Source organism: Camelina sativa, chromosome 15, assembly GCF_030686135.1.
Source record: "Camelina sativa cultivar CO46 ecotype springtype chromosome 15, ASM3068613v1".
NCBI classification, from domain to species: Eukaryota; Viridiplantae; Streptophyta; class Magnoliopsida; order Brassicales; family Brassicaceae; genus Camelina; species Camelina sativa.
The window spans coordinates 15073747-15097023 of NC_141894.1; the positions used below are offsets into that span (position 1 = coordinate 15073747).

General features: G+C 33.4%; 4 protein-coding genes and 1 pseudogene across 5 annotated transcripts; 4 read left to right on the forward strand and 1 right to left on the reverse strand.

Moving 5' to 3' along the window:
* Positions 1 to 658: 658 nt before the first annotated feature.
* On the forward strand, positions 659 to 1412 carry LOC147926661 (putative defensin-like protein 252). The gene is made up of 2 exons (XM_087486885.1): positions 659 to 789; positions 931 to 1412. Exons 1-2 carry the CDS (start codon positions 723 to 725, stop codon positions 1152 to 1154), a joined length of 291 nt encoding a protein of 96 aa, XP_087343011.1. The 5' UTR covers positions 659 to 722; the 3' UTR covers positions 1155 to 1412.
* A 5967-nt stretch (positions 1413 to 7379) lies between these two features.
* LOC104748504 (uncharacterized) lies at positions 7380 to 10716 on the reverse strand (annotated as a pseudogene). The gene is made up of 10 exons (XR_015581647.1): positions 10702 to 10716; positions 10425 to 10474; positions 10022 to 10091; positions 9680 to 9803; positions 9458 to 9588; positions 9218 to 9353; positions 8846 to 9132; positions 8505 to 8570; positions 8124 to 8365; positions 7380 to 7957 (listed from the first exon to the last, which is right to left on the reverse strand). The product of XR_015581647.1 is annotated as an uncharacterized LOC104748504 (transcript).
* A 3759-nt stretch (positions 10717 to 14475) lies between these two features.
* On the forward strand, positions 14476 to 16356 carry LOC147926662 (glutathione S-transferase T3-like). The gene is made up of 2 exons (XM_087487145.1): positions 14476 to 14633; positions 15903 to 16356. The coding sequence occupies exons 1-2, from the start codon at positions 14476 to 14478 to the stop codon at positions 16354 to 16356; spliced, it is 612 nt and encodes a 203-aa protein (XP_087343271.1).
* A 1536-nt stretch (positions 16357 to 17892) lies between these two features.
* Positions 17893 to 18759, forward strand: LOC147926663 (uncharacterized). Its single transcript, XM_087487146.1, has 3 exons — positions 17893 to 18100; positions 18239 to 18367; positions 18428 to 18759. Exons 1-3 carry the CDS (start codon positions 17893 to 17895, stop codon positions 18757 to 18759), a joined length of 669 nt encoding a protein of 222 aa, XP_087343272.1.
* Positions 18760 to 21242: 2483 nt separating this feature from the next.
* Positions 21243 to 22826, forward strand: LOC104746886 (putative xyloglucan endotransglucosylase/hydrolase protein 16). The gene is made up of 3 exons (XM_010468428.2): positions 21243 to 21976; positions 22065 to 22258; positions 22352 to 22826. Exons 1-3 carry the CDS (start codon positions 21704 to 21706, stop codon positions 22758 to 22760), a joined length of 876 nt encoding a protein of 291 aa, XP_010466730.1. The 5' UTR covers positions 21243 to 21703; the 3' UTR covers positions 22761 to 22826.
* Positions 22827 to 23277: the final 451 nt, after the last annotated feature.

Genomic DNA, 23277 nt, shown 5'->3' on the forward strand with positions numbered 1-23277 from the left:
TGGAGAAAAGATCCCACATCTGATAGATATAAATGGACTTTAGTAATATATAAAAGGTTAGGGCCTCTCCACTCATTGCCAATTGCTTTTGAGTTGGAAGCCCACAGTAAAACCCAAATCTAACATGATATCCGATCAGGATGATCTTGACCCGGACGCTCACACATCTGTTCGAAGACATTCAAGGAAGTCAATCGATAAATTGGATCCAAGCCGGCGACAAAGTACATGCATAAATCAACATATCCACATGCAGCAAGCCATTTTGGACCTCTGGTCTCATATGTTGATTGTCAACCAGTTGTTGCTTGTGGCGCAAAGACATCTTGAAAAAATTTAAATAACTAATGGTCAACCAGTTGACAATTTTTATAAATTATTTTAATAATTGATTGTCAAGCAATTGTTGCATTATTTTGGACAAGAATTGAAATACATTTTCTTTCTTTTGTTGGAAAAAAATTCTTGAAATACATTGACACGTTCAATAAGAAATTCCTAAGTACCCGCAATAAACTACCAGGTTTTTCTACCAACATTTTTTTTAACAATTATTTGTAATTCATTATTAAAATGTAATATAAAATCTATTTTTAGTATGTATCAAGTATATATAACCATGAGTTTCAGCTAAGAAAACAATTTTACTTATTTCATCCAAATTTTTTAAAAAAGTTTATGCTTAAAAAAAGAGAGCTTTTGATTTAAGGTTTGGAGTCATCATGAGGTGTGTTACTTCATTTGTAGTTTTGTGTATTCTCATGATCCTTGTTTTGAACAATGTTAAAGGTAAACTATTATAATATTTTTATTTATGCTGAGTTATTCAAATATTGATTAATTTTTTATTTTATTTTAAAAGAAGCTTGAAATTCTTTGTTTATCAATATAGTTTGGTTAAATATTTTATTTGTGGTTGTTTGAACACAGTAGATGTGAAAGCACAACGACTGAAACCTCTGTGTAAGTTTACTGGTTGGCCAATACCTGGAAAATGTCCCATATCTATGCGTGATGTAAGCGGCGAGTGCTATCGCAATTTGGCGTCTCGTGAGAGGACATATAAGACTTGCGACTGTCATAACATTAAAGTGCGAGGGAAATACCACCATCAATGCACATGTTATACAAAAATCCCTTGCAACGACAAATAGCTTTCAAATACCAAAATGTGCTTTCTCAAAATAAGAGATAAGAGCCGTGAGTTTTTTGTATGTTATCTGAATGACAATATATATCAATCCTTTTTTCAAATTTACTTTTGTATTTCAAATTAATTGAATTATCATGAGTTAATTCTCAAAATGTAGTTCCTTTGTTTCAATCAATATTTTTTCTTATTCAGTTTTTCTCAGTTTAGTTGAGTTATAACATTAAATAATAAAAAATACTTACGTTGTAGTATCAGCTTTTACTCATTCTTTATTATGTTTATTTTAACAGTTTGTTTCATAAAATTAAACTCTAGTGACTGGTTTACCTTTTACATGCATGATTCTATATTTTGTAATTGTAGAAGATAGCACACCTTAATAGGACGTCATATGTGTTTGACAAAAAAAAATAGGACGTCATATGTATGCAGTGAATATAATGAATGGATTGAATTAACTTCGTGAAGTTTCATCTTATAATAAGAAGTATATATAGAACAGAAATATAAATCAATATAGGATTATAAAACTAGTGATTATATATTGAAAACAGTCACATATAGTCAACTTATTTATATGATTATTAGAGAGAAATCCACACCATACGTGGGACGATGATTAAGAATGTAATTGCTAAAATAATGCAATAATAAGTCATTAGTTAAATTGCATTAAAAACTAATAGAAAGAAGAAAAAAACCCACCATTTTTTTAACCCACAAATTTAATGTCGCACTCAAACGTAACTTAGACTTCTATATTGCAATTTTTGGATTAGAATTCATTTCTCACTTTGGAATCGATCAAAAGAATACATGCATGGTATTCAGGAGAACCATATACATATAAATCAAGAGTCAAGAACCTCGTCAAGAATATCATAACATTAAATTGGCAAGGATCCAAGCCGGCGACAAAGTACATGCATACATCAACATATTCACATGCTGCTGCAAGACATCTTGGACCTCTGGTCTCATATGTTGATTGTCAACCAGTTGACAATGTCGATAAATGTATTTCAGTAATTATTGTCAACCAATTGTTGCTTTTTTTTGGACAAGGATTGAATTACTTTTTTTTTTTTTTTGAAAAAATTCTGCAATACGTTGACATGTTCAATAAGAAATGCCTAAGTACCCGCAAGTAACTACTGGTTTTTTCTACCAACATTTTTTTTTTACAATTATTTTTCTTAAATTTTAATAGAAAAAAAAATCTCTTTTTAGTATGTATCAAGTATATATAACTTTGAGTTTCAAATAATTTTTTTTTTACTTATTTCATCTTAAAAATACTAAAGTTTATGCATTAAAAAAAAAACTTTTGATTAAGTTTTGGAGTCGTGAGGTGTGTTACTTCGTTCGTAGTTTTGTGTATTCTCATGATCCTTGTTTTGACCAATGTTAAAGGTAAACTACTAAAAAAATAGTTTTGGTTGCTTGAAAAATGAAAACAGTAGAAGTGGAAGCACAAGCACCGGTTCCTCTGTGTAAATTAACCGGTTATGAAACTCTAGGAAAATGTCCCGCTGACGGAAACACGTTTTGTCACCGCGAAATGGATCAACGTAATGTAAAATATAAGCGTTGTGACTGTCAGAACACCATATGGCGAAATTGAAAGATAACCATCGCTGCACATGTTAATTATATGTCTTACTCCATTCGAACCTACCATCCGAATAAGTAATTATAACGTAACAAACCCAACGAGTTTGATAAGTATCATAGAGTATATATAAAAAAGGAACAGTGCTTTCGCTATACTCAAATCAGAGAGATGGTTACCAAATTTTATATTATTGAGCGATGTATTAGATAGATGGCGTCTCCCTCCGTTTCTCACCAGAGAACGGGCGACGGAATATTACTTAAGGAAAAAGAACACTACTTACTTTTTTTTCATCCATGCGTGATGGTACATAGTTGGCAATTACTGAGGTATGGAAAAAGAAGTGAAACACCAAATTTGTTATTAATATACAAATATAAACCAAACAAACTCAACGATCATCTCACGAGTATAAATACCAAAACATGAGGGAGACTGCCAAGACAAGCAGCCAAATTAAAAGAAGGCAAAAATATTCGCAACATGATGTCTCAGATGATTACCGGCGAAGAGAGAGATACCCGCCGTAAAGGGTGGTGAAGTAGTAATCATTGTTGCCGGTGAAGAAAGCACCACGTCGAATAAGCCCAATAAGAGTTGTTTTGTAATAAGTGGGTCATTGGATTGTATAAGGCCAACGAGCAAGTCAAATAATGCGTTTGTGTTGTTAGCTTAGTTTAGCTAAGGTTAGTTGTTAGAGTTTGCTTATCTCTTCAGCTAAATTAGAGTGATGTATAAGGAATACTGGTGTGGCTTGTGTAAGAAAGTAAGAACCTACAAGTAATACTTAGCAAAAAAAAAAAAGGAACCTACAAGTTTTGTAAATACGATATTCGATCATATATCCAAAATCCAATAAACAATCAGATATTTAAATCTAATAAAAAAAAATGTACACTTATTATAGCAAAATTCTTAAGTATATTCTTAGTATCTTTACGCGAGTTTTACAATTGTCTAAATTTTCGACCTAGAAACTACCGTAATTACTGTTTGAGGTTTACACGGATTGTATATATCATTTATAGATGATATGGGTGTGCGAGGAGTAGCATAATTTGATATCATTGCTAAGGAAGACAAATGATGATGTGTCGACTCCAAATTCCATGAATTTGCATGGATACGGTTACGGCATATATGATATACCTAATGTAAAGTTTTTTTATAAAAAAGAGTATGGCATTGAATTGAACTCGTGACTATATATTAAGTCAAACAAAATTTATTAATTTATTGAAATGGATGAGTGGACCACAACAACACACCATAAGTCATAACCATTCCTTATTTAATGTATTTTGGGAGAAATTAAAGCCAAACCATAACTCAACGTATAACTCCATTTATTGATTTCAATATACGTATAGGTTACACTGTATAAAATGAAAATATATACTTCATGAAATTTAAATTTTAAAATTTCTTTCAAATATATGTTATTTTATATTTTAATGTAAATTTTCAATAAATTTTGTTAATTGTATAAAATGAAAAAGACATTTTTTTTATTTTATTTATTATGTTTGATATAATATTTAAAACATATAATTTAAAGAGAAATTCTGAAATTGTTAAGTCATGCCGGAAAAAAATAAAGTGCAAAAAGACACGTATACAAGTATTTTCATTAGGAATTCTATAAAATAAATATATATATTTTAGGGTGAGTTACTAGAATATTGCATAAAAGCTTCTTTATTACAAAAGTAAAATACAATTGTTTGTAATTACTAGACTAACATATTGTACCTATACTATCTCTGAAACTAGTGTTGGGAAAAAACGTAATTACGGCTAATGCCATTAGAAAAAAAAAAAAACATTGGAAGTTGGGACTAAGTCTACCGATCCTTTGATGGTAGATTTATACACATGGACTGATTAAAGGTGTACATCAGATATTTTTGGTACACTTAGTTGTAGTGCTGGTACACTTAACCGTGGACGTAGATGGTACACTTAGTTGTAGTGTTGGTACACTTATCGGTCGACGTATATGAAATCGATTCGTTAGATTAAGTTGGTAGAGGAATTTCCCTTTGATGATAGACTTATGTTTTTAGCGCGTGTAGCAACAAACGTAAAAAGGTGGGAAGATATTTATGGTAGACTAATGGGCTGTTGCGACAGATTTATGCGACAGCCTTCTCTCGTTACAGATATTTTTGGTATACTTTGTTTGTTTTTTGAAATAGTTTTCGTAGTGTTGTGGTAGGCTTCTTGTCCGTGGTAGATTTAGTAAGCAAGATTGACAGCTGTAAAGTCTTACCAGAATAACACGAATTTGTTTGAGCTGGCAAAGACAGTCTAGCGTTGCGATAGACTTATTGGAGGAAGATCTAAACAGGTTTGCTGTTCTTCCGATTAATGGTGTTCATGTAAGTAGCAGATTCATCAATCGTGTTCTGTTTGTCGGCCGGAGCAAACGTCTTTTTCCTACTCAGTTTCGGAAATCTTTCCTCTGGGTTCATCCATGGAAGAGCAAGATATCGTTTTGGAAATCTATATAACTCACTTTTTATAGGTTTTTAATTTAGAAATCAGATGTTGAGACGAAAATGTATAATAGTTGAGTAAAAACCCTACAAGTGAAACCAAAAAAATAGACATAAGTCGTGAAAAAATAAAGTGAGGCAGGGAAATAGGGTTTTCAGTCGTATGTTAGAGGTAGAAGACGAGGATATTCTGGTAATTTCGGGTTCATTAAACCTAAAATCGAACGTGTACGTACTTATAAACGTGTACGTACATATGAACGCATACGTACATAATGTTCTTGAGATTAGTGTACGTACATAACGTTCTTTTGCTTAGTGTCCATAAATCCGTTTTAATGAACGATATTATTGTAATTTTGTAGTTATCTTCAACATATATTCTTCTGCAACCCTAGCTAATATTGTCGTTGTTGTTCACCGGAAATGGAACAAGTAAGAGATGTTACTAGAAAAAGTAAGAGATGTTACTATAACAACCTATGTAATTCGTAATTGTTTATTTATTTATTATATTTCCGAGAGGTAATGAATAATAACCACACAAAATTACATTTTAACTATAGAGGGTAATATTTAGATAACATAAATATATAATACTCAGTTCAACTAGGTACAACAACTAAATATATATTTAGATTTACATTTATATTTAAAATATGAAAATGATAATTGAGGTTTATAAGAATTTCTTTACATATTGAACTATTAAATAACCATGTTTAATCAACAATACAAGAATTTATCACTTTCTAATATATACTAACGTTTTCACATAAAACACTCTTTAAAGTATAAGGAAGACTTAGTAAGTGATCACCTCAAATGAAGCAAAAGAGGTGAAACCCAACCTTTTATGAACATTGTGTTATGAAAACCTTGTATATGCTAATTAATACTGATAAATCTTGTGGTCAACTGCTAATTAATAATTTATATTATAGTCCAACTGGAAATACGAAAAAATGCAAAAGTTCAACTATGAATATGAGAGTACAACTGGACAACTATGTATAATTATGTGTATACCAAATAATTTTTTACTAATATCTTGTTGTCTTTGGTTCATTTTACCACACGTGTGATGATTTTAAACGAATATCCGCCGCCAAAAAATCTATTTTTTCCGTTTTCACATGATCCATATTTAAACTTATTTTTATAGCTCTAGTACAGTTGCACCAAGTAGTTCAAGTTATACTGAAATTTTCTCAATTGTACCTAAGTGATCTAGTTGTACATAAAACCTCACATTCACCCTAAAATTCTATTAACTACAACCAAACAAATCTCTGTCCTTCGTCTCTGTTGCAGCTCTTTTATCTTCTGCAAAGGCTCCATCTTCTACTCCTTATAGCTTCTAAGTAGATATTATTTCCCATCTATCACTTCATTAAGCTTACCCACTTCTTTTCTCAAACATCTCTACATCAAATACCTTAAGATGTTATTTTACAATAGTATACAATATATATATATTTTTTTTTAATCCAGAATGGGTACAGAAGATGCAGTTAACAACGATAAAAAACGATAAACCAAACGGTTAACAATGGATTGTTATCTAGGTTAAACGTAGACAAAATATCATAGGGTTACATCAAAAAAAAATAACCTAACCAATAGTTTCATAAGTTATAAAATCCCAAAATATCAACTCATCTCTAATTAGTCTTAGAATCAGAGTTGGCTTGCAGAAGGTGCAGTTGATGATATGTCTTCAACGTGAGCTTCCTTAGCTTCCTCACTGAGACGCCTTCTCTTTGCCCTCTTTAGACTGCCAAAATATAAATACAGTCAAGAGTCTCTTCTGAATTGGTTAATTTGAGCTTTGATAATATTAGTAAGGTTTATTGCTATGCATATATATATATAAGTCTTTGAATTTCTGCAATACTTAGCCATTTTCTCTTCTGTTATGCAATGGATATTCCTAGTTTTGCGGCTATGTTTTCTGTTCGTCAAAATCTCTTCTTTAGTCTGAGGTCATATGTTTCTTCTCTTACAAAGAATGCATATTTATTGTTCTCTTGCTTTCTTCACAAGTTTGTGCCTTTTGTCCTCCTAAATAACGACACTTTTGAGTTTTTATCAGTTGAGATGTGTAGTATCGTTTCTTGTGTTTACCATGATTTTACCATTGCCCACAACGTAAATTTAATTTATTTTCAAGAATGATGGATTGAAGGAAGAGAATGATGGGTTTATAAATAATCTCAACACCAGACGGCAACTCATCGCGGATAGCTGCAACTTTCTCTTCGCTTCGGTTCACAACCACCATTTTGGTGCAACCTTTAGCAACCTAGTGCTTGATTACAAGCTTCCCCATCTTTCCAGCACCAATTACTAACATCCTAGCAGATGATGCATGTGAAAAATCTGGAAACTTCATGAGAGCAAGTTCGACTGCAGCAGAGCTAACGGAAACAGCTCCAGCAGCGATATTTGTCTCTGTTCTCACACGCTTCCCAACCGTGATAGCGTGTTTAAATAGCCCACTAATGTTCCTCCCAAATCCATTGACTCCTTGACCTACTTTAATAACTTGTTTAACCTGTGCAAGTATTGACCTTCTCCTAGGACAAGGGAGTCCAAACCAGCTGAGACTTTGAATATATGTTGTGTGACGTCCTTGTTGTACAAGAGAAAACGGTGCTGACAGATCTCCGAAACTGGGATTCCACTTGTCTAGCAAAAAACATAACAAACGTCAGCATTTTGCCATTGAGATTGTAATATAGCGATGAGAACATTTGAAAGAGAAATCATCAGATGGGAGTTGTTGTCACAGGTACTGAAAAGTGCAATCTTAATGACCGGGTGAGATTAAAGCATGGTAATAAAAGGGAAAGACCTTAGACATCCACTCAGTAACTTCTTTGACACCACGATGTTGAGAGAGAGCCAAGACATAAATCTCCATTCGGTTGCAGCGACTGAGAACAGCAGCTTCTTCGATATGATTCAAACTGCACAACTCAGCGATAGCTCGTGGCCATTCAGCTTCAGGAATAGCAAGCTTCTCACGCATCTCAACAGGAGCTGTGTGAATACTAAGCCCAATCACCACAATACTGCTTCTTTCCTTTGTGTATCCTGAAAGCAACCATGAAAACAATCGGAGTTCAGTAATCAAATGCAACTAAAAAAAATAGTAAAGCTCAGGGAATGAACGAGATCAGCCTTAGGAGATCAATAATATATCGTAAAGATGATTGCTTTTACATCACTTTACCCTGATCATCTACCTGCAGATCTAGAGGCCAAATTTGCTTTTGACTAGCTATATCTTTCTTGATACCTGAATCACCATCAGTGCCAACAATCTCATGTTGCCAGACTTTTGAAACAGTCAGATCAGGATAAGGTTCAATAATAAAACAATGTATGTCACAATCTGTCAACATGAAAAACTGCCAACAAGACTCTCTTGCCAGTGATAAACCAAGAGAGACAAGTTTCTGTATCCATACCACCGGAGACACAAGCATCACCTGGAGAAGATTGAAAACCACAAACATTCCTCAAAGAAACTGTTCCTACTTCTATCTTAAAGAAAGGCAAAGAAATACTAACCAGGATAACTTTGTTCATCTTGCAACAATTGAGGAAACTCTCCAACGAATACAGGCTTCAATTGATCTGTATCATCTCCTCTTTCACCATTGTTTACAGGAGAAACTCTTAACGACCATGAACAGATAAAATCAATACGCCAAATCGAAGGAACAAAAAAAAAAAGTAGAAATGTAAGCAACGAAGGTGTGCTCTCAAATTCATCTGATATTATCGTTCTGAACTCAGCTAGTCGTGATAGTAGATACTTGGCTTGAGCAAGCTTCACATCAGCCAATTCCGGGTCCCTAGAAAGAAGTAAAACATGAGATGAAAGTTGAAACATGAGTGTAAAAAAAAGATCATCTTTAATGTTGTGACAAGTTTTTGTACCAGTAAAGATGTGTGTTTGCCACAATAACAATGTGCTCAAATGGCTTATTGATTCTGAAAGCAGCCATTATTCCAACACAATCGCGTTTTAGTCTCACTAGTGGATCATTAAGGTCACGACTGTCTTTTCGAGAATCTTTTGTTTGGGGCAGATTTGTGGAAACATGTGAAGAGAACAATAGATAAAAGTTGGTAATGATGTTGAGATATAAAAGAAACAGCACAAAAGGACAATTTTACCTTTCGCTTTGTCATCACCTTTTCTTTCGTTGGATGTCTCAATCTTCTGTTTGCTGCAGGTAACACTATCTGCCTTTATTGAGTCCACAAGATCATTATATTCGATCCGTTCCTTGGTGATCAACTCTGCACTAAATCAAAAGAAGAATGTGTTGTTTCAATCAGATTAATGTTTCTGCATCAAGTTTAAAAGTCTTATCACGCCTAATGTTTTAATCATACCAGTTTGGCTTGTAGAAGATTGCACAACCATCACGCTTCCTCTGTCCTGTTCTCTGAATATAAATCCCAGAATAGCCCAGAGACTCCATGTTTTTCTGTAAAAGCTATCGTACTCATCTACTTCCTGCAAAAGTTGTAACAATATAACTAAACAAGTGGAGACACCATTTGATACACACAATTCATAGGCACTATGAACAAACAACACTAACATTTATGAACATCTAAAATTTTCTAGTGGATTGAATAAGAGAGAAGGAGGAGTTCTGTCTCATTAGAAAAGGATACCTCAATTCTAACCAAACAAAAAAATAAAGAAGAAGAAGATTTACAAGAACAAACCTGCAGACAAAGGAAATCAGCCTCAAGATTTTTGAGTACGCTGTAAATTGCATGTGAACGAGCTTTCCATCTGCAACAAAAGAAAAGGAAGACCAAGTCACATTTACAGCATATGTCATAACCTTTTAAGAAGCACCTTTCTCTAAGCTTTTAACAAAGATAATTTATGGCTAAATCCAAAGTTCATATTGGTCAATGAATAATCAATGTGACAACACCATACACAATAATCCATGCTTATTACTAAGTTCAAGCACATTCATAGAATCCATTGTTTGTTTTTCTGAAGCAGATCTTGACTTGGAAGTTTATATACTCCAAACCATTAATTACAACACAAAGAACTCTTGACTAGTATAAGAAACTTTGATCTTGAAAACTGAGAAATGTAGAGAATAATTACTTGAGACAGGCAGGTGGAGAGTGTGGGAGAAGGGCGCTCTTCATATAAACCTACAAGAAATATGAAGCTCACATATATCAGGAAACATATCTAAAGCAAAGAGCTAAAAGAACTGCTTTTATCTCTAAATCAATCACAGAAAACACAATCCAACGACGCTGTTAGATGTGAGACCGATTAAAACTTACAAATCCCTATTGAACAGTTCAAGAACAGAGACGAATCTTGGCCGGAACGGGAATCTGAAAAAGCTTGATGTCTCTTACAACCACCTCACCGGACTTATCCCCATGGATTTATGCAGAGGCGAGAAGCTAGAGATGTTGATACTCTTTAACAACTTCTTCTTCGGTCCAATCCCAGAAGAGCTTGGTAAATGCAAGTCCTTAAACAAAATCAGAATCGTCAAGAATCTTCTCAACGGAACTGTACCAGCGGGGCTTTTCAATCTACCGCTAGTTACGATTATCGAACTCACCGATAATTTCTTCTCCAGTGAACTCACCGATTCTCGAACTCACCGATAATATCTTCTCCGATAACTCAGACAAAATAAAAACTAGATCTAAAACTTTGTTCTTGAGAGAGAGAGAGTGAATCAAATCAGAAGGAATCAATATGATGTTTTTTGTCCACCCAAATTTAAGAGAATCCAAAAAAACACGAATCGATCATTCAAGTTTTTTTTGTGTTTTTTTCTCTTTAAAATCAAAGACAATTTAAATGTAAGAGCATATCCAAGATCTCAAGATCAAAAGCATAAAATCTCAAATTTTTTTTCAACCAAATTTAATTATAAATGGCATAAACCGTAATAAAACACACAATCCTAGTTTAGAAGTAATAATCAAACTTTTATGTGTTATTCTACTAAGTCGAAAATCTCAACGTGTTAGTCTAGTAATAAACCTACTTTTATGTAATATTCTAGGTAATTTCCCTATATTTTATTTAAATATAATAAGTTTATAGACCATCTCATGGTGATTCTAAATCAACTTTTCTAAACTCAAACTTGTTAGAATTAAATCAAAATGCTCAAAAAAAAAAAATAGAGTTGGTTTTAAATATGTATAGAGGTTTTGGAACCAATTCTAAGGCTTTGGAATCAAAACTTTGGTTTTATTTTTTTTTTCTAAATTATAAAAATAAATAAAACTTCCAAATTTGGAACCATGGTTGGTTGGAGATGGTCTTATACACATTATTAGCATCTGGATTACATATAACTTATTACATTTATTACATTCAATGTATTACCACATCATCTAAGTATAGTTTTGTGCTAAAAATGGATATAGTGTTGATATGTAATATAGAGAAGTTTCTTCACAAATCTACTCTAGGATTAACCTATCACCTCACTAATATTTTAATGGAAGTAATATAAATTATTAGGCAAATGCAAAAATATTCTAGTCTTCTTATGATTTTTCTTTTCTTTTTTTCGTTTTTGCAATTAAAAATTGTCTTCTTTCTTGTATATTCTCTCCATCGCTAGATCGCACTAGAGCAGATAAGATCTACATAGAACTTTGAAATGTGTACACTAATTAATTAGTAACAAAAACACCCCAAGATTTATATTGACTAATGTCGGATGTAATCTGCAACTGCAAGCGCATGTTTTCAAATTCACGTGTTTATGTATTGCTTCATGTCAGATATTGTGTATATCAGTTTAACTTTTAATTAAGTTTCTAAATCGATTAATATATACATCAAAAATTCTTTTCATTTTACTTAGTCCATACTCCACTGTAATACACTCTCTAGTTACACTTACACCTCTCTTCTCTACACAGATGATAAACGACAGATTCAGATTTTACATAACGATGAGATTTTATATAGTGTTATATAAAATGTCTGACAAGTTTATCACTGGATTTTATTTTTCATCATGTGCACAGATAAAAAAGTATTTTAGTGTGGAGGAATAGCTAGTATGAGTGGTATATTAACTTTCTGACAAAATTTATCTGTGTTTTCATTTTTTCATCATGTGCACACAAAAAGAAAAAAAGAAGAACAAATGCTAATTAATAGTAGTGAGTAATGAATGACATGAGAAGTAATAATAATAAATCTGGTTACAGATTTAATACGTACTACATTATTGTGATCAGCTCTAAAGCCTTAAGGTGCCCACCTGTAGTTGATTATATTTAAAGACGAATAATTAGCTAATAGTATAATGACTTATATCCCCTTAAAGTGAAGGGGTTTTGTAATCTTCTTTACATGGATTAGCATAACAGCATCATGTCTTATGTAAATTTATAAATTCGACAGATTAAGAATGATTAAGCACTGTCATCCACCCACATAGTATAGGTAATTAGACCTTAATCATGGCTTGATCCAAATTGTTCTTTTATATATACTGTATATTCTTTGTTGAGATTTGATCTATTGATATAATTATTTTAAAGACGCCAACGAAGTGGAACTAAATCTGAAGATGTATAAAATAGGAGTACAAATTACTTTGGTGATGTTGTTTTATTTTAATGTTATTAGATGATTACGTTAGTGTCCATCGCACGAGTAATTCAAAACCTCCTCGTGTCAAATAATTAAAGCTAGCTAGGGTAGATAAATGAGTAGATCTAATAGCTTGCTATACAAGTTTCTTTAAAAACCTATTAATACTCGGTCACGTTTCATAGCAAATATCAAAGGAAAATTTTCATATGCCAGATTCGATTCAAAATCTCTATATTTATGGATTAGGCTTTAGAGTCTCGTGTTTGGAAGAATTGCGTATAGCATTGGAATCTTTTAGCTAGGGGTGTCAATCGGGCTGGCCCGGTCCGGCCCGGCCCGAAACCCGTAAAGTCCACATATGTTTGAGCCCGGCTCGGTCCGGCCCGAAATATTTCCGAGCCTATATTTCAAAGTCCGAGCCCAGCCCTAATAGGGCTACAGGGCTTTTCGGGCTTTTCGGGCTTATCTTACCGATCAAAAATTCAAACTTATAAGCCTTAAAAAACAGTGTTTCAAGGTGCACTATAAAAAAAAAAGCAATCAAAAATTTTATAACTCATCTATATTCATTACAACCAACTTAATTTAATATAAAAAGTTTAAGACTAAACAAAATTTCGATACTTTAACCAAATAAACTAATATATAATTCATATAAAATATTATAGATAAACATTTTTAAAGTATTAAATATGGTTATTAAGTACATATAAAAACTAGGATTAGAGTTTAAAACTTTAATTACAATAAATTATTAATCAAATATTGCAATCAAACAAAAATGTTAACAAAAAAGTATAAATATTTTTGTTAAAGGGCTTTTCGGGCTGGCCCGAGCCCGGTCGGGCTAAGCCCGAAAAACCCTATAACCCAAACGGGCTGAGCCCGAAAGGCCCGATTTTTTCTGGACATATATACTTAAGCTCGAGCCCGCTATTTTTCAGGACCGGATCGGGCCAGCCCACGGGCTTTAGCCCTAATTGACATGCCTACTTTTAGCACTATTTAAAACGTACACTATTCATATCAATTTGTGTGGCGTGCCTTATGCTATAATTTTGGAATTATATTATCTCAAACGAGATATATAGAATTAATTGGAACGGGAAATCTCCCACGATGAGATTAAAATATTTTGGATAGTCAACCGTGATACACTTGTCACTTGTGGAGCATGATCCTACACAGATAAGTTTCAATACTCCCAAGCTTAAACTGTTGTACTACCGTGACTAAGACCTTCTTTATCGGTAGTATTTTATGGGGTTGTTAGTGGAGTTTTTAGTGTTTTGTAGAGAAAAAATAAATGAGAAAAAAAGAAAAAACATAAGAGATCTTTTTATATAATAGACTATCTTCGGATGTAAAAGGCACTACGTGTCTTTGTTTGGTTGGACGAGAGTAAAATAGAAAAGGGAAAAATAAAATTTGACGGAGAAATTTTTTTCTTTCTCTCTTTCTCTCTTTCTCTCTTTCTTTCTCTCTCTTTCTCTCTTTGTGTCGCGATAAAATTCTCGATCCGACTTAGGAAGTTCTGCATGAATCGGAGGTTAAAGAATCAATGGAATGTTGGGTCGGAGGCGATTTGAATCGGCGTGATCTTATCGGAGGCGACTGTAGGGCAGGAGATTTGAATCGTCATGGAGATGGTATCGGAGGCGAATTGAAGGAGAAGAAGGCGATTCAATCGGAAGAGAGTGGATCAATTCGATTGAGAGGGTAAGTTTCTCAGTACAATAGTATGATTAGGTAATCTGTTAGGTTTATTTGATTTTGGATCGCAAATTAGGGTTTTTGATGTTTGTTCGAGAAATTGGGATCTTGGTGTGTTTGTATACCGATTGATAAGTGATCTTGTGTGTGGTTTAGACATGATTGTAAAAAAACGAAGTATATTGTTCTTGTTCGATTTAGGTTGTATTAGTATCTACTCCTTGTGATATTCATTGTAATTTGCGTAATTGTGATATATGTCTCTCTTTTGTTTTGAGGTTAAATGGGCAAAAGTGGATTGATGGATTGAGAAGTATAGAGTGTGCTACCTATTCGGACATGAAAGAAAGTAATTATCAGTCTATTCTTTATTTATTTATTTGATGTGAGTTAAAGTATGAGTTGAGTTACTTGTTGTTGTTTGTGTTTGTGTTTAGTACTTGTTGTTTGTGTTTGTGTTTAGTCTAGTTAGTCATTGTTTGTGTTTGTGTTTAGTACTTGTTGTTGTTTGTGTTTGTGTACCGATTGATAAGTGATGTTTTGTGTTGTTTAGACATGATTGTAAAAAAACAAAGTATAGTTCTTGTTCGATTTAGGTTGTGTTGTTTAGACATGATTGTAAAAAAACGAAGTATAGTTCTTGTATCCACTCCTTGTGTTTGTTTGATATTCATAGTAATTTGCGAAATTGTGATATATGTCTCTCTTTTGTTTTGAGGTTAAAGCTTGTGTTAGTTGGCAGTGATAAATGTGTTTAGTACTTGTTAGTGTAGCTATTAGTCTAGTCAGTCATTGATGTTGTACTTGTTAGTGTAGCTATTAGTCTAGTCAATCATTGATATTGTACATTGAAGTTTTGTGTTAGTTGGTTGTGAGATGTTTAATGTGTGGTTTTTGTAGTTTAGGTAAAGACTTAATTTCATAATTTGAACCAACTAGTTGTAAAAGTAAATAAAACATAAACCTTATAAATTAAAAAATTTCCCCTTCATAGTAAAAAAACAAAACTCAACCAACTAAACGCTTTACCAATCTCTTCATTCTCCTTAAACACAAACAAACAAAGTAGGATATGGATCCAAACAATTACATGAATCCATATCGTCCCACCTCTGGCTATTTGAATCTGTTACAAACTCAACTTGATACCCAAAACCTCGATTACTCTCCTTCTCTAAGTCAATATTCTGAAGCTCCATCTTCACCTACATCCCCACAAGAAAACCGCAAGTCAAGGTAAGCATGGTTACCAACAGATGATATCATGTTGGTCAGCGCTTGGCTCAACACTGGCAAGGATCTGATTGCTTCCAACCAGCAAAGACTTGCATCCTTTTGGGGGAGGATTGCGAAATACTTTGCATCCTGTCCGAATGCTGTTGGTCGGCCAAAGAGAGAGGCGAGTCACTGTAAGCAGAGGTGGGGGAGGATCAACGACTTGGTGTGCAAGTTCGTTGGATGTTACGAGGCTGCAACAAGGGAGAAGTGTAGTGGACAAAATGAAGATGATGTGATGAAGTTAGCACATGAGATATACTTCAATGACCATGGACAGAAGTTTAACTTGGAGCATGCATGGCGAGACTTAAGATACGATCAAAAATGGTGTGCCTCCACATCTATTAAAAGTAATGGTGTGAAAAGGGGAAGAGTGAGTGTTGAGGCTGCGACTGATGTCGATGAACCATTGCCCCGGCCTCCTGGTGTTAAGGCTGCGAAGGGGAAGTAAAAAAAAAGCTCCAAGGCCGAACCGAATGTGGAGGGAGATGGTAAAGCTTAATTGGAGTGTCAGTTGGAGCGTGTGTCGAGGATGTATGAGATGAAGGAGAAGGACTTTGCATTGAAAGAGAAGGAGTTTGCATTGAAGAATGAGCATATCAAGCATGTGATGCTTGAAAATCTGATTGCTAAAAAAGATTCACTAACTGAATCTGAAAAAGCTCTTAAGAAGGAGCTAATTGATGACATGATGTCTTAAGCTTGAATGTTAAAGAATGTAGTGTTTTTTTAACTATGTTTGTGTTTTTAGTGTTTTAAGTATTCAGTTGTTTAATATTTGGATGGTTCTTGTGTTTTTTGTAATTGGACAAGTATGTGTAAGTCTGTTTAAGTATGTGTAATCGAATGGTTCTTATGTTTTGTTTTGTTTTTTGTAATCAGACAAATATGTGTAAGTCTGTTTAAGTATGTGTAATCAAATGGTTCTTGTGTTTTGTTTTGTTTTTTGTAATCAGACAAGTATGTGTAAGTATGTTTTGTTTTATGTGTAATCGAATGGTTCTTGTGTTTTGTTTTGTTTTTTGTAATCGGACAAGTATGTGTAAGTATGTTTTGTTTAAGTATGTGTAAGACTATTTTGTGTTTTCTTTTGTTTAAGTATGTTTAAGTATGATTTGTTTAAGTATGTTTAAGTCTGTTTTGTGTTTAAGTATGTGTAAGTATGTGTTTTATTAATACGGTGCAGTTGTGTCTTTTTCTGATAACAGGTCGAGAAAGAAGCTCTCTCATGCTCTGGCAAGCCAACCTCTCATCAGTCTGTGACCACATAACGCTATCTCATGTCCGTGACCACATGTTTGCAATATGAGCACATGTTTTTACAACCTCTTTTATATTTTTGTGCTTCTACCACATGTAATCGGACAATTCTTTTGTTTTTTTTTTTGCTTTTACCACATGTTTGTACAAGTACTTTTGTAATTTTTAACCTCTACCACATATTTTTACAATGTTTGTGTACCACAAATTTCAAAAACTCTAGCTACCAGAACAATTTTCTATAAAATGATCAAACCTAGCAAACAAAACATATCACAAGCAGTTTTCTATTATTCTTAACACCAACAAAAAAACTCCTCCTCTTTAGTTTCTTTTTTTCCACAATGGCTTCTTCTTCCCAAAATGATGTTGATGACATACTTGATGAATGTTTTAATCAAACATGCGATCAAATCACCAATCATGTATGGAAAAATCTTCTTACTCCACCAATCCAAAGTCAACCACCACCTAAACCAAGAAAAAGTGAATACACATTGAAAGAAATCGAGAAGTCGGTCATGACCACTTGTGAAATGATTATTTCAGTGAGGATGCTACTTACCCTCCCAACATTTTCCGTTGCCGTTTTAGAATGAACAGGCCATTATTCATTCGTATTGTGGATAAGCTCGCAAATGAAGTTCTCTATTTATAACAAAAAAGAGATGCTACCGGAAGGTTGGGTCTGTCTACATTGCAAAAGTGTACAGCAGCAATTCGTATGATGGCATATGGTTCTGCAGCTGATGCGTTTGATGAGTACCTCCGACTTTCTAAAACCGTGGCGCTATCATGCTTGGACAATTTTACAGATTCAGTCGTAAATTTATTTGGAGATGAGTACTTGAGAAGACCTATACTAGCAGATCTTCAACGACTACTCGACATTGGCGAGTTTCACGGATTTCTCGGCATGATAGGAAGCATCGATTGTATGCATTAGGAGTGGAAGAATTGTCCCACCGCATGAAAAGGTCAATACACCCGCGGATCTGGAAAGCCCACAATCGTTTTAGAGGCGATGGCTTCTTATGATCTCTGGATCTGGCATGCTTTCTTTGGACTACCAGGTACAATAAACGATATCAATATTCTTGACCGATCTCCAGTCTTTGATGATATTTTGCATGGTCGAGCTCCTAAAGTTAAATACAGTGTCAACGGACATGAATATAAATTGGCTTACTATCTGACGGATGGTATTTATCCAAAATGGTCTACTTTTATCCAATCTATTCTACTGCCACAAACTCCAAAAGCCTCTTTATTTGCAAGACAACAAGAAGCTGTGCGTAAAGATGTAGAGCGTGCTTTTGGGGTTTTCCAGGCTCGATTTGCCATAGTCAAAAAACCGGCTCTTATTTGGAAAAAGGTAAAAATTGGGAAAATAATGAGAGCGTGTATCATACTGCACAATATGATAGTAAAGGACGAACAAGATGGGTACACTCTGTTTGATGAAACTGAATTCACACAAATGGAGTCAAGTAGAGCTTCAGAAGTTGACTACACGCTTCCAACACCCAGGCCTTCATGTGTCGCTACTATGCTCAAGAATCGAAAGGATGTTCGTGATCGAGAAAAAAAATAAATGCTTGCAAGATGATTTAGTTGAGAATATTTGGGCAAAATTTGGAGCAAATCAGTATTAAAATTAATCATTCTTTCCATTTATAAATTGCACTTCTGTTGTAATATGTATTAATGTTTTTATTATGTTTTGTATGTTTGAAAATTAATTAAAATGTAATATTTTCTAATTTTATAACATCTTAAATGTTTACACATTTATACCACTTCTATTCTATTTAAAATTTTTAAATTTTTAAAAACAATACTTTTAAAAATAAAATACCCAAAATAAGAAGAGAAAATTTTATCTAAGAGATCATGGGTTCTTATATTCCAAGCAATACACAATTAATTCATAAAAAATTTAACAATACATAATTAAAATTCATAAAAAATTTGAGAACCCCCTTTAGGCCATCTTTATAGGGAGAACATGAGGGGTGTTCTTAGCCCAAAAAAAATAAAAAAAATAATGAATAGTGATTTAGAACACTTTTTTTAGTTCTTGATGTAGAACTGATCTTGGCTCAGTTCTAAGCTGACGTGGCAAGCTGTGAATGGATACAATTTTTTGCAAACAATTTTTCACAAATTAAAAGAGGATCTTATTGAGAATATATGGAATAAATTTGGACATTAAACTATATATTAATTAAATAAAATGTTTGTGTGCTTTAATTAAGTAATATGTTTTTTTTTATCTTTAATGTTTTTGTTGTTTCATAAAAATTTGGTATTGTATTTTGAATTTTAGTAAAAGTTTTATAAGTTTGCAATTTAAATGTTATTTTATAAGTTTTTATAATTGTAATATGTTTAATAATATTATATTATTAAATCTTATGATCTTAAACATGTTCTCCCAATAAATAACTTTTTAATAAAAGATCTTAACTACTGATCTTACATTATTTTCATAATATTTTTACTCTAAGAACACCTAAAATAGTTCCCCTATAAAGATGCCCTTATAACATTCTGCCAATAATTATGCTCTAATGGTGTTGTCAATTTTATTCGGTAATTATAGCACAGCTCTCTCTCTGTCTTTGAGAGTAAACCAAGTCGCTTTCTCTTATGACCTTACCCGGCTTATTCACGAACTGAGTCATGTGGTGACTTTGAAGCTATGGTCTTTCCAAACTTACTCTAAGGGTAAGATAGTTTTATTATTTTTTGTGTTTCCCTGACAATTTGATCATTATTTTCATTTTCTTTGCAGGTCTTTAGTCTATTCCGAAAATTTTCAAACATTTACGACCAAAAATGCAAATATCAATGAAGTAGTATTAAAATTTCAATTATTACATGATACTCCCAATGTATAATTTCCGTCTACCGATTTTGGAGTTATTTTCTAATTAGTGTTTTGGTTGACAAAAAAAAAAATGTTCGTCTACCACATAATTACGACACAGATTTCACGAGAGGAAAGCCAATCAGGTCTTCCAAAAAAAAAAAAATTCCCAATAAGAGTTGCAGAAAAAGCAAAGAGGAGGGAAGAAGGATATATGGGATGGATGATCAGAAAAAAAAATTTGCACAATTGAAGAATGATCAAGAAGTATTTGCAAAAATTATTTATTTGATAAAAGAAAGTCTATATTTATTGGCAGGATAAAATTCAATACGTTTTGAGGAATTTATGTTCTTGATCCGGTAATTATTAGGTTTTTGTAGCTCTCCTAAATGCATTGTAGAAAAGTGGTTATTGAGTTACTTGAAATGTGTTTAATTTCTTTTCATAGATCTCTCCCCAAAATTTGAGTTTGAGGATTTGTGCAACGTTATTTTTTTAGATTTACCCTCACTTATGATTGCTTAAAATCCAAAAATTGTGAAGTGAACCTTTAAAGTTGCATAATTAAAAATGAGTATTGTGAAATTAAACCAACTTCACTACGAATCTTGTGAATTTGGTTTGGAGGATTTGTACAAAAATTTTCCATTCTATCCCTCTTATGGTTGCTCAGAATTCAAACAGAACTGATTAATAATAATGATATAAAAAGGTATTTACACAGAAATATTATGATACAAATAGTATACCCAACACAATAAATCAATACAATTTCGATGTAAAGGTTGAATTAACTCTAACTACACTTCGGTAGGTTTTTTAGGCAATAGATGTATAATGTATAGTATAGTCATCTCATCACACGAATGATAAAGCAAAATTCATCAGTAAATTAAATATTTTTAAAAAATATTCTATGATAAATTTAATATTTTGAAATTATATTAAGAAATAGTGGAACTTTATTCAAATGTGAAGAAAGATAAAGGCATGCTCCAGGTTTGATGGGAGAAGGAAAGAGAGCTGGCAACAGCTATTCTCTTACTGATAGATCACTCTCCTCTGTCCCGCACTCCTCTCTTTCTTTTTTGTTTCTTTCTTTTCGACAGCTTTCATTTGATTCTCGATTTTAAAATTTGAATATCTTATTCTCGTTTACTGATTTACATAAAACGTATATGAATGTACTAAATAATCTCTTTATTACGAGGCAAAAAAAAAAAAAAACAGAAGACAAAGTTACAACATGTCTCTTAATAATTCACTAATAGTAAATGTAGAAATAATAAGAACAAAACTACTTCTAAACTTCTAAAGGTTTACAACATACATCATTAATGTTCATCTTGAATCTTAGACAAGAGTTTCAAATCTGCATGGGATTATAAAAGGGAAAAGTATTCATTAACGTGTTTTTTTAATTTGTGGTTTAAGGATGCTAAGTGTTGAGATTATGCTTTTCCAAACAATTCAAATAAAAATAATTTCTGAATTTAGACAACTGTAGTTGGTTTCCCAAGGCTGCTGCTGCTGCTGCTTCACCTATATTACTATATATATACACCCTATCCTCTTTGAAAACTCATCTCACATCACATTTCAACACTCTCCTCGAACAAACGAAATAAACCCTTACACTTTCATTTCTACAATCTTTCCCCCAATGGGTCAAATCTTGAACCCTACCTTGTTACTCACCATTCTGGTTCTAACAATGGTTGGGACAGTTTACTCCGGTAACTTCAACGAAGAGTTCGACTTAACTTGGGGTGAACACAGAGGCAAAATCTTTAGTGGAGGGAAGATGTTGTCACTGTCACTAGACCGGGTGTCCGGTTCGGGTTTTAAATCCAAGAAAGAGTATTTATTCGGAAGAATCGACATGCAGCTTAAACTCGTCGCCGGTAACTCCGCCGGAACCGTCACCGCCTACTACGTAAGCCTTCTTCTTTAAGAAACACACCTCACTTTTGTTTTTGTTCTTTTTTGGTAACACAAGACTAATATAAAAGATGTGTTTGCAGTTGTCTTCAGAAGGACCAACACACGACGAAATAGATTTTGAGTTTCTTGGTAACGAAACAGGAAAGCCTTACGTTCTTCACACTAATGTCTTTGCACAAGGCAAAGGAAACAGAGAACAACAGTTCTATCTCTGGTTCGACCCAACCAAGAACTTCCACACTTACTCTCTTGTCTGGAGACCTCAACACATCATGTAATGAGAATTAATCAAAAACAATCTAACGATCAACACTTTTTTATGTTTCTTTTTATCGACTCTTGAACATTTTTGTGTTCTGTTTTACAGATTCATGGTGGATAACGTTCCGATCAGAGTATTCAACAACGCAGAGCAACTTGGTGTTCCGTTTCCCAAGAAGCAACCAATGAAGATATACTCGAGCTTATGGAATGCAGATGACTGGGCAACGAGAGGTGGTTTGGTTAAGACAGATTGGTCTAAGGCTCCTTTCACAGCTTACTACAGAGGATTCAACGCTGCGGCTTGTACTGTTTCTTCAGGGTCATCTTACTGTGATCCTAAGTTCAAAAGCACGTTTACTAATGGTGAGTCTCAAGTGGCGAATGAGCTTAATGCTTATGGGAGAAGAAGATTGAGATGGGTTCAAAAGTATTTCATGATTTATGATTATTGTTCTGATGTCAAAAGGTTTTCTCAAGGATTCCCACCAGAGTGTAGGAGGTCTAGAGTCTAATGTTTTGTTGTTGTTTAGTGAAAAATTCTCTTTGTTGTTTTATTTAAAATAAAATTGATTTGATTACTTCACTGGCCTTTGCTTATTCCAATGCAATATTCATTCTACGAGTCAATAAATGTGTCACGGGACTCACTATACTGTCCTAAAAAGATTTTTAAAAAGATGAAGCTGTAGATTCTTGAAGTTGCGGACGCCAGTACAAACAAATAATTTAAGTATGAACACTTGACAAACATGACTTCACCTAATAAACCAAATTCCAAATTAGAAGGTACAAAGATCACGTGTAGAGGTGTCAACTTGGGAGCGAGAGTCCGTCCAATGGGTTGGACACAAACATGACTTCATCTAATAAAAACCAATCCAAATCAAAAGCCACAATGATCGATCACATGTTAGGGGTGTTAACTCGCAGCCAAGAGTCCAATGGGTTGTAACTTGATGGGGTGGCTTAACCCGCTTTAACAGTTCTAATCAAAGGCAAACATGTAGAATAAATAACATCTATGTTGTT

Coding starts and splice junctions, on each gene's coding strand:
- LOC147926662 (XM_087487145.1), top strand. CDS start 14,476: ATGGAATGTTGGGTCGGAGGCGATTTGAATCGGCGTGATCTTATCGGA. Junction 14,634..15,902: donor GGATCAATTCGATTGAGAGG/GTAAGTTTCTCA, acceptor CATGTTGGTCAG/CGCTTGGCTCAACACTGGCA.
- LOC104746886 (XM_010468428.2), top strand. CDS start 21,704: ATGGGTCAAATCTTGAACCCTACCTTGTTACTCACCATTCTGGTTCTA. Junction 21,977..22,064: donor GAACCGTCACCGCCTACTAC/GTAAGCCTTCTT, acceptor ATGTGTTTGCAG/TTGTCTTCAGAAGGACCAAC. Junction 22,259..22,351: donor TGGAGACCTCAACACATCAT/GTAATGAGAATT, acceptor TCTGTTTTACAG/ATTCATGGTGGATAACGTTC.
- LOC147926663 (XM_087487146.1), top strand. CDS start 17,893: ATGGCATATGGTTCTGCAGCTGATGCGTTTGATGAGTACCTCCGACTT. Junction 18,101..18,238: donor CATGATAGGAAGCATCGATT/GTATGCATTAGG, acceptor TTGGACTACCAG/GTACAATAAACGATATCAAT. Junction 18,368..18,427: donor GGCTTACTATCTGACGGATG/GTATTTATCCAA, acceptor AAACTCCAAAAG/CCTCTTTATTTGCAAGACAA.
- LOC147926661 (XM_087486885.1), top strand. CDS start 723: ATGAGGTGTGTTACTTCATTTGTAGTTTTGTGTATTCTCATGATCCTT. Junction 790..930: donor TGTTTTGAACAATGTTAAAG/GTAAACTATTAT, acceptor GTTTGAACACAG/TAGATGTGAAAGCACAACGA.